Consider the following 10,663-nt stretch of genomic DNA (forward strand, 5'->3'; position numbering starts at 1 on the left):
TTTCTGAGTTTGAGGCCAGCCTGGTCTACAGAGTGAGTTCCAGGACACAGAGAAACCCTGTCTCAAAACAAACAAACAAACAAACAAAAAACTAGAAGAAGCACCAGGCTGAGAAACACGGGGTGGGGTGGGGTGGGGTGGGGTGCGTGTGTGTGTGTGTGTGTGTGTGTTCATAAATGTTATCTCTGTCACAACCTAGTTCTTAGACAGGCCCTTCTGTACGCTTCTTGAGAAATATGGATACAATATTCTATTAACACATCTACGTCTCTGCCCATTTCTGTGTATGAACAGGGTTTCCCAGACAGGGAAGATCAGTTTCCCTCACGGGGGATCTCTCCTACCCAATCCTTCCTGGGTTACACTTGCCGGGTCCCCCCAAATACAGGCAAAGCAACTTTGCTTTCTGTGAAAATACCTAATTATCTTTTGCAAGCACTCTTAGCCTCTTTAGAGGCTCCTGTTCTCCCTGCTGAAATATCTGTTTCCCAAAATGTCTATCTCCTGACACATGCCTATCTGTTTTGTAGATATATGCCTGAGTTGCTTGGGACCTTCCTATTTGTTGTCAAAGATATACTCCTCTCAGGCCACATCTGTCACCGAAGGACTTTGGTTTTGATTGTTTTTAAAGGATTTATTAATTAATTTATTTAATGCATATGATTACACTGTAGCTGTCTTCAGACACAGCAGATCCCATGACAGATGGTTGTGAGCCACCATGTGGTTGCTGGGAATTGAACTCAGGACCTCTGGAAGAGCAGTCGGTCGGTGCTCTTAACCACTGAGCCATCTCACCAGCCCTGATTTTTCTTTCTTTCTTTCTTTCTTTCTTTCTTTCTTTCTTTCTTTCTTTCTTTCTTTTTTTTTTTTTTCTTTTTTTTTTTTTTGAGACAAGGTTTCTCTGTGTAGCTCTGGCTGTCCTGGAACTCAGAGATCTCCCTGTGTCTGCCTCACAAAGGCTGGGATTACATGCATGTGCCACCACCAACCAGTAACCTAAGGATGGATGGATATATATATATATATATATTTGATTTGGTTTTTGTTGTTGTTGTTGTTGTTGTTGTTGTTTTTTGAGACAGGGTTTCTCTGTATAGCCCTGGCTGTCCTGGAACTCACTTTGTAGACCAGGCTGGCCTCAAACTCAGAAATCTGCCTGCCTCTGTCTCCCAAGTGCTGGGATTAAAGGCGTGCGCCACCACGCCCGGCCTATATATTTGAAACATGGTTTCTCCAGCTGTCGCAGAACTCACTCTATCGACCAGGCTGGCCTCAAATTCAGAGATCCATCTGTGTCTGCCTCCCAGTGCTGGGATTAAAAATGAACGCTACCACTGCTCAGCAACGTTAACATATTTTAAATTTTCAGCTGAGATAACTATTTGCTCTATTTCCATGAATGTATATGTGTCCTTATTCGTTTTATTAATATGCCCCAGGGACCTGCTGGTGTAAAAGACGGTGTACAGCAGGGTGTTGGGAAAGGCAGGTTAGAACAACTCGGGCTCGATTCTACCCTCAATGGCTTTCATCCCCTGAGAAATTTGACATATACAAATAAATAAGAGAGGCTGGCTCAGTGGTTAAGAACATTGACTGCTCTTCCAGAGATCCTGAGTTCAAATCCCAGCACTAACATGGTGGCTCACAACCATCTGTAATAGGATCAGATGCCCTCTTCTGGTGTGTCTGAAGACAGCTACAATGTACTCATATACATAAAATAATAAAATCTTTAAAAGGAAACAAATAAGAAATCAGAATGGGCCGGGTGGTGGTGGCGCATGCCTTTAATCCCAGCACTTGGGAGGCAGAGGCAGACAGATTTCTGAGTTTGAGGCTAACCTGGTCTACAAAGTGAGTTCCAGGACAGCCAGAGCTATACAGAGAAACCCTGTCTTGAAAAAAATAAAATAAAATAAAGAAAGAAAACAAATCAGAATGTATGACGGCAGTTATACAAGGGAAACAGCCCACGTGCAAAGGAGGGAGGGAGGGAATCCTGTGTGGCCGAGATGATCACAGAAATGTGCCATTAGCCTTTCTGTAGCTTGAGGTAAATACTAGCCAGAAGCAACTTAAAGGAGCAAAGTTTTATTTATTTATTTATTTTTTTGCTTAATGTTCCAGAGCACAGCTACTGGGTTTCATTGTTTCTGGGGTCATAGTGGGGCAAGAACGTCATGGCAGGGAGCATGTGTCCAAACAGAAGCCTCATAGCAACTGAAAAGCATAACCTGGCAGAGGCTATGGACAAGGCTAGGGACAGGGGCAGGCCCCTGGTAACCTATTACTTCCCACCAGTCTCTAACTCCCCATAGTCCACTAGGCTCTGGATTCGTTAATGAATTACCTCTTGATAAAGTTAGATTCCTCAGAATCTGAGCACCCAAACCCTAGCAAACATAGCTGGGGCCCAAGCCTTCAACATATAAACTTTCAGAGAGACATTGCCATGTCCTGGAGTCAGAAGAGTGTGACTGCAGAGTTGGTCCAGGGCAAGGCCTTAGGTGGAAAGTATTCCCCTGGAGCAGACATTGAATGAGTGTGGATTAGGAAGTCATTGTAGACCCCAGGAGTAAAGCCCGGCTTTGTGGCTCACACTTTTGACCCTAACACTCAGGGGCAGAGGTAGGTGGATCTCTGAGTTTGAGGCCACCCTGATCTGTGTAGCCAGGTTGACATAGTGAGATCCTGTCTCAAACAACATCGACAAAGGTATCCAGGAGTGAGAAAATCAAGACTTAGCCAAACTGATGAGCGGGGAGGCAAACCTAATTATAAGTAGGAGTTATGATTAAAATCAATGAAGGGAATCTATAGGACCATCCGTCATGAGGGGGTAAAGGAGAGAGAGGTGTTAGAGATAAGTCAGACTTTGACCTTCAGAACTGACCTAAGGGGGGAAAATGTAGGGGGCTGAAAAGATAGCTCATAGATTAAGATCAGTCACTGCTCTTACAAAGGACCAAAGTTCTATTCCATTTAAATAGCCATGTCAGGCAACTCACAATCACCTGTAATTCCAGCTCCAGGGAATCCTCTTCTTGTCTCCAGGAGCACTTGCATAAATGCATATATACATATAAATAAAAAGAAATTAATACCTTCTTTAAAAAGAAAGAAGGTGGGTCTAGAGAGATGGCTTAGCAGTTAAGAGCACTGAGTGCTCTTCCAGAGGTCCTGAGTTTAATTCCCAGCAACCACATGGTGGCTCAAAACCATCTGTAATGGGATCTGATGCCCTCTTCTGGTGTGTCTGAAGACAACTACAGTGTACTCACATATCTAAAATAGATATATCTTTAAAAAAAACAGACCATGGACACAGCACACACATGTAATCTCAGTTCTCAGAAGGTTGAGGCAGTGGGATTAAAGGCTGAGCTCTGGGATAAAGGTGTGCTCAGCTAACATTTTTTTTTTCTTTTAAGATTTATTTGTTTATGTATGTATATGAGTACACTGTAGCTGTCTTCAGACACACCAGAAGAGGGCGTCAGATCTCATTACGAGTGATTGTGAGCCACCATGTGGCTGCTGGGATTTGAACTCAGGACCTTCAGAAGAGCAGTCAGTGCTCTTTACCTGCTGAGCCATCTCACCAGCCCTAACATTACTTTTAAATAGAAATAAAGTGAGCTACACAGAAAGGGAGGGAGGCATGATGATAGTGATATCCGGAAAGAAATTGAAAAATTGAGGCAACACGTTACTTGTAAAGGAAGAATGGCAGTTTTGAGTTCAAAAGGCAAAGGAAGAAAAAATGGGGAGGAGCTTTGGAGCTATGAATTAAACATTGTGACAGAGAGAGATTAAGGGATTCTCACAATAATTCTTCAGGGAACAGAAAGATAGACACAGGCGGACTATTTTGAATGAGGATAACAGGGAATCAATGAAAACAGCCCAGCTTCTTCTCGCTCTTTAAAGGTGAGCATCTCCTAGCAGCCCAAGGTCAGCCTTCTTTTCAATACACCTTTTGTTTAGTGCTCTTATCCCTTAAATGGGTTCATATTGCATGTCAGGTCAGAAGACTCCCAAACTTGTATTTCTAGATCCAACAAGGCTCCCCTGAGAGTCCAGTAGTGAGATTAGTCAGCGAGCCCGGGACTCAGTAAACATGTTCTGGTTGGTCTTCAGCAATTTTCCACAGCTCAGCAGTGGAAGTACTGTTGGGAGAATGGAAACAGTAATTCTGGTTTGGGAACTGACCCGTAGTTTAGGCAGGCAAAGGGACAGATCTGACTAGTGTAGGCTGGGTATGAGTCAGATGAAGCCAAAGGGATTCCAAGTCTGGGGTCTAGAAAGGAAGAGGTTAAGAGCTAAACGTTAGTTTTGATTCTTTGAAAAAAGCAATAAGTTTTGATTCTTTGAAAATCGCGTATAGCGATGCAAACCACACAATATGCTCCCATGATCCTACAGGAAATTTAAGAGTGAAGTCAACCTGGGTGGGAATGCAGGAAATTTCGGCATCATGAGTTTAAATTGGCAACCGACACGAAGGTGAAGCCTCCAGATGTGGATTCTAACTTGCGTTCGGCTGACCTCGCAATTTGCAGAGGGAAACTACGTGTCGTCGTCCCCCCCCCCCCCCCCCGCCCCCGTTTCCCTCTGTTTAAGCGACAAGACCCAGAACTCCTGCGCTTCATGTTGAAGTTTTTCTTTAGACAGCAGCAGATTGGTGACAAGAACCGTTCCCATCCCACTGCGGCGCCTCCCGAGAGGAGTCCGGAACCTTTCTGCTGTGCTGTCAGCCCGGACATGCTGAGGCGGAGACCGGAAGCCCCTTGTCGGTTCCGGGTTTTCTGGGCTACTACGATGGCGATGAGTTTCGAGTGGCCGTGGCAGTACCGCTTCCCGCCCTTCTTTACGTGAGGCTCAGACCCTGAGAAGCCCAGTGTAGCTCCCTCCCGTCCCCGGGGCCCAGGGCTCAGCCCTGATGATTCACTTGGGGTTCCGGGGGAGACGGGAGCTGCCGGCCGCCTTCCTGTCCAGCCAGCCCGTCACTGTCTCCCCCTAACGTGCTGCTAGGCTGGTGCTGCTGCCGCCCTCTTCCACGCTTTAATTCCTCGTCCTGCTCCCTTCGCCCGGCAGGTTACAGCCGAACGTGGACACCCGGCAGAAGCAGCTGGCCGCCTGGTGCTCTCTGGTTCTGTCCTTCTGCCGCCTGCACAAACAGTCCAGCATGACGGTGATGGAAGCCCAGGAGAGCCCGCTTTTCAACAACGTCAAGCTACAGCGTATCCTCCCTCAGGCTCTTCCATAGCCCACCCCCAGCCCCCACACACACGCACTCCCACACTTTTCTACATGCCCAGACTGCATCTCCCCACCTCCCTTTACCCACAGTAGGCAGGCTTCTATTCAACCTGGACTTGGGAAACAGCAAAACTAAATGGCAGATAATCATTTTATATGCACTTTTGCAGGCAGTGCAAGCTCCCTTTACCCTAGTTAATGAGTGCTGGGGTCTTTAAGTCCCAAGCTTTACACACTGGACCCTTTAAAACTATTTGAATCTCCTCTCTGTGAGCCTCAAATCCCAAACCATCTTTAATAATTTTTTTGACTTGCCCCACCTCTCCCAGGAAGTGAGGGTCATTTATTTTTGCTCTCTGATTCATAGGTAAAATTTGTGGAGAAAAAGGCACAGAGAATGAAGTAAAGGGTAACACCCTTTATTTTCTAAAACTCTTGCCTTTTATTTGAGACCTGATCTCTATAGCCCAGCCCAGCCTTGGACTGGTGATTCTCCTGTGTCCATCCCATAAGAGCTGGTATTACAGGCCTGTAACACACTTTGCTAGTTCTTCCTTCTAACTGGAAGTTTCTTTTTACCTCCTTTTCCAGAATATTGAGGAAATGCAAACATATCTTCTTCAAAAATTGCATGTATGTATGGCAGGGAAAGGAGGGGGCTAGATCATTCTTTATCGTGGGCCGAACTCCGAAAATGTTTTATTTAACCTAATTTACATGTAGGCCATTCCCTTAACCTTAAGCCAGGGAAACTTCCTGTGGAGTCAATTCAGATTGTATTAGAAGAACTGAGAAAGAAAGGTGGGTTCAGTTCTCAGATACCTGTTGGTTTGTTTGTCTGTTTAAAGATATATTTATTTATTTCATGTATATGAGTACACCATTGCTCTCTTAAGACACACCAGAAGAGGGCATCAGATCTCATTACAGATGGTTGTGAGCCACCATGTGGTTGCTGGGAATTGAACTCAGGACCTGTGGAAGAGCAGTCAATGCTCTTAACCACTGAGCCATCTCTTCAGGCCCCCTGGTTTTGTTTGGTTTGGTTTGGTTTGGTTTTTTTTTTTTTTTTTTTTTTTTTTTTTTTTTTGGTTTTTCGAGACAGGGTTTCTCTGTATAGCCCTGGCTGTCCTGGAGCTCACTTTGTAGACCAGGCTGGCCTCGAACTCAGAAATCCGCCTGCCTCTGCCTCCTCTGCTGGGATTAAAGGCATGCGCCACCACGCCCAGCTTGTTTTGTTTTTTAAATACTGTTTTTCACATGTCCTGTGGTATTTGCCTTCTTATATGTCTGTATGAAGGTGTCAGATCCCCTGGAACTAGAGTTACAGACAGTTGTAAGCTACCATGTGGGTGCTGGGAATTGAAGCCGGGTCCTCTGGAAAAACAGTCAGTGTTAACCACTGAGCCATCTATCCGGCCCCTCCCCTACTTTTTTTCTTCTTACTTGGGATTTTTTTTCCCCTGAGGGTACAACAGGGCAACTCTTCCTTTTAGTGACCTTTTTTTTTTTTTTTTCTTTTTTGTCTCTCTCAGCCTGAAGCCTCAAGTATTCTGAGATGGCCTAGTTCTCCCCCCACCCCCCACCTCCTGCCATCCCCACCCCCACCCCCTGTTAGTGTACAGAATTAAATTTCCTCTCTGGCCTAAGAAAGATAGACTAAGAAGAACAGGATGCCTTATAAGTAAGAATAGTAAAAATACTATTGTATCTCTTGTTCTGAAAGCAGAGGCTCGTCCCCTCTGCCGGGTGTTGGTATTTGCCTCTGTGCCTTTTTTAGAGCACGATGCTCTCATAAGTATCTGTTTTACAGGGAACCTCGAGTGGTTGGATAAGAATAAGTCTAGCTTCCTGATCATGTGGCGGAGGCCAGAAGAATGGGGGAAACTCATTTACCAATGGGTGAGGCCACCCTGCTAAGCCCTAGGCAGTGACCCATGGCAAAGAAGACTTGTTGCCTGTGCCCAACAGATAGCTGGCATCCTTAGATGCAGACCTGGCAAAGTGGGGAGTGGGCGAGAGAGGAAGCATGGGCCTCGCTGGCAACCATCCTTCTGTGATGCAATGCCTCTCCTGCACAAAATCTCTCTTTCTTTGGCTGTCAGAGGCCAGAGGCTACGTGAGGCCATGTTTAGAGAATGCAACACTGGGAACCTTGAGTGCTATTGTTGGCTGGAGCCTCTGGCCACAGGAGATAAATGGGGAAAGGAAGGGAGAGAAAAAAAAAAAAAAACCTGGGTTCCCTCTCCCACTGTGCGTCCATGGCGTTGTCTCCATGAATGCACCTTCTGAACCAGTGTGGGTGTGAGGACAGAATCCTCTGTCCCTCAAAGTCCTACTCACCACCAGCTCCAAACATTCCCAGGAGAGGAGGAGGGGAGGGAGCGTCAACAGCCTAAATATAACAAATACACACCGCCCATTCCTGAAGAGAAAATAACCAGAGTGAGAGGTCACTTTTGAGACACGTGAAAGGCTGTGGCTTAGTGGTTCTGAATGTGTGTACACACATACAAATATAGCACCTGTAGGGTTTACAGTAAGGCTTAGGACACTGCAGAGGTGACAGTGCTCATTTGGGTATAGGTACCATTCCAGGAGAAAAAAAAAAGGCAGAGCTGAAGTTCACCCTCTCCCAAGAGACTCTTGGTCCTTGCTCAGCCTCGTTTTCTGTGCCCTCAGGTTTCCAGGAGTGGCCAGAATAACTCTGTGTTTACTCTGTATGAACTGACGAGTGGGGAAGACACAGAGGATGAAGGTAATGCCTTTTTCTTCTTCTATTTCTCTGGTCAGGAATCCTCTTTTCTCCAGTGGTTTTTTTTCTTTCTTTCTTTTTCTTTTTTTTTTTTTTTTTTTTTTTTTTTTGGTTTTGCAAGACAGGGTTTCTCTGTGTAGCCCTGGCTGTCCTGGAACTCACTCTGTAGACCAGGCTGGCCTTGAACTCAGAAATCTGCCTGCCTCTGCTTCCCAAGTGCTGGGATCAGAGGCGTGCGCCACCACCGCCTGGCCAGTGTTTTGTTTTTTAAAGACAGGGTCTCTATCTGTAGCCCTGGCTATCTGAAACTTGCTGTGTAGACCAGGCAGGCCTTGAACTAAGAGATCTGCCTGCCTCTGCCTCCTAGGTTCTGAAATGAAAGGTGTGTGCCACCACCTCCCGACCAGTATTGGCTTAATGCTTCTTCAGACTAACCATTTCTGTCTCTGAAGAGTTCCATAATGCAGAAGTCCTAAGGTTTTTTTGTGTGTTTTGTTTTGTTTTTGTTTTTTGTTTTTTGCTTTTTTTAAGATTTACTTTTTTATGTTATGTGCGTGAGTGCTTACCTGAATGTACCACATAATGCCTGGTGCCCATAGAGGCCAGAAGGGGTCATTAGATGACTCCCTTAGAACTATCATGAGCTGACATGTAGGTGCTGAGAATCGAACCCTTTACCTCCATAAGAGCAGCAAGTATTCTTAACCGCTGAGCCATTTCCCCAGCCCAATGCTAAACCTTTAAATGTTCATCTAAACATTCCATATCACTTGAATTCACAAACAGAACAACTCTTTGTTGGTGTGAATGTTTGTGTATTTTATAAGATTTTTCAGGGAAATGTTCAGAATTGTTGCTGTAGAAGCCAGTTGAGGAACCAGCGTGGGGGATTAAGCTTGGAGTCTCATTCCTTGCTGACTCAAGCTCTCTTTCACTGTTCCTTCTTATAGCGAGCTCAAGATTTGTGGGTGTCAGCTGAAGATATTGGGCCAACACCCCCCAGCCCCACCCCAACCCATTTAAAAACTTTGGGTTTATGCCAGGCAAGGATTTGTATGGCCTTTGATTTTTGCATAGAGTAAACACCTCCTTAGCTCTTTTTTTTTCTGTGACTCTTTATTCTGATCCCCAGGATCACCAAAGGTTTCAGTCTTTGCCAGGGTAAGGGGGGTTGGGGGTTCCTGCCAGGCTGTGACTGCTCCAGCACTTTATACCTCTTGGCTGTCTCCCCTCCCCTGCAGGCCTCTGCTTGCTGTTCCCACCAGCAAGCACCCCATGAGTTCAGCACTACAGCCTGGCCCAGCCCACCACTCAGCCTGTGCAAAGCTGGAGGCTTCCCCAGAATGCTCACTCCCTGACTTGAGCTGGGCTCCCTCAGGGGGTGAAGTGAGCAAGCCTGTCAAGGCTTGTCTGCTGCCTCTCACATCTCCCAAGAGTATCATCCCGTATCTCTAGTCTAGATACTCTGCTGGCCTTTGGTGCCCTTACAATTAGGAAAGGGCAGGCATTAGCTCTGAACTTAGGCAGTCTCCTGGCTAGGGGGTACCGACCACACTTGTATTTATTAAAGCAGATCCTCCTGATTTGTACAAATATGTTTGGACAGGGTTCTTGTGCAGTGCATGGACACTGGCTTAGTTCTGATTATCAGGGTTACTTTGTGGTACTAATGGCAAAAGGTATCCCTGGCACATCAGATATTTGATGGGAACAAAGGGAAAGAGGTCTCAGGGGGCAGGTCCTTCAAAATTGGGAAGGGTGAAATAAACCTGATTTATTTCATGCTGACCCAGGCTGCCTTCTACTCCGTACTCCCCAGGAATGCCCAGGAATTGTGAGGCACAGCTGCAGCAGTGCACACAGCATACAAATAGATTATCCTGGCTTTGGAAGTCTCAGCTTCTGGCTCAGCCACAGTGAGAACTGAGTATCCCTGACTGAGCATCTCTTCCTGTCTAGAGTTCCATGGGCTGGACGAGGCGACCCTGCTGCGCGCTCTGCAGGCCCTACAGCAAGAGCACAAGGCTGAGATTATCACTGTCAGCGATGGCCGAGGAGTCAAGTTCTTCTAGCAGAGACCTGGCTCCTTTACTTCTTACCTCCCACCTTTCCAGGGCTTTCAAAAGGAGACAGACCTAGTGTCCCCACAGACTGGATCTGTCACTCCTCCAGACTCAAAGGGCTCAAGTCCTGAAAGCTCAGACTTAGGGATGTTTCCCACATAACCCTTTATTTCTGTCCCTGGGATAGAGTAAGCCCACAGTGCCACGGAGAAAGGATGCGTTTCTTGCCCTACCTCCTTTCCCATCCTATACTGTCCCCGAGCCAGGGTCTATAAACCTGACACTTTACATGTGTTCTCACACATAAGTACACACCCACCTACATGCGCCTGCACAAGCTTCTTTCTCCTCCTCCCACTCCTTTAGCTGCTGTTGCCTCCCTTCTCAGGCTGGTGCTGGATCCTCCCCAGGGATGGGGGAAGCCCTGGCTGCAGGCAGCCGGCCAGGCAGTATGAAGATAGGAAGCCCCAGAAGGGGCCTGGTGGTGAGAGGCGGGCCCACTCTGATTTATGATATTAAAATCTCTACTCCCACTGTCGGCCTGTTACTACTGCTGAACTGGGACTAGGGAAGG

General features: G+C 46.5%; 1 protein-coding gene across 7 annotated transcripts; it reads left to right on the forward strand.

Moving 5' to 3' along the window:
- The first annotated feature begins 3,401 nt into the window (after positions 1-3,401).
- Positions 3,402-10,627, forward strand: Vps25 (vacuolar protein sorting 25). 7 transcript variants are annotated; one of them, XM_006533504.4, is made up of 6 exons: positions 3,402-4,883; positions 5,107-5,252; positions 5,995-6,072; positions 7,085-7,173; positions 7,954-8,029; positions 8,977-9,126. In XM_006533504.4, exons 1-6 carry the CDS (start codon positions 4,660-4,662, stop codon positions 9,003-9,005), a joined length of 642 nt encoding a protein of 213 aa, XP_006533567.2. In that variant the 5' UTR covers positions 3,402-4,659; the 3' UTR covers positions 9,006-9,126. The 7 variants fall into 7 exon arrangements, 5 of the variants coding, with proteins under 5 accessions (XP_006533567.2, NP_001271340.1, NP_001271341.1 ...); NM_001284411.2 differs by lacking the exon at positions 8,977-9,126 and adding an exon at positions 9,986-10,627 and having other exon boundaries at positions 4,783-4,883; NM_001284412.2 differs by lacking the exon at positions 8,977-9,126 and adding an exon at positions 9,846-10,627 and having other exon boundaries at positions 4,783-4,883; positions 6,019-6,072.
- The last annotated feature ends 36 nt before the right edge of the window (positions 10,628-10,663 follow it).

This window comes from Mus musculus, chromosome 11 (genome assembly GCF_000001635.26).
Source record: "Mus musculus strain C57BL/6J chromosome 11, GRCm38.p6 C57BL/6J".
Taxonomy (NCBI): domain Eukaryota; kingdom Metazoa; phylum Chordata; class Mammalia; order Rodentia; family Muridae; genus Mus; species Mus musculus.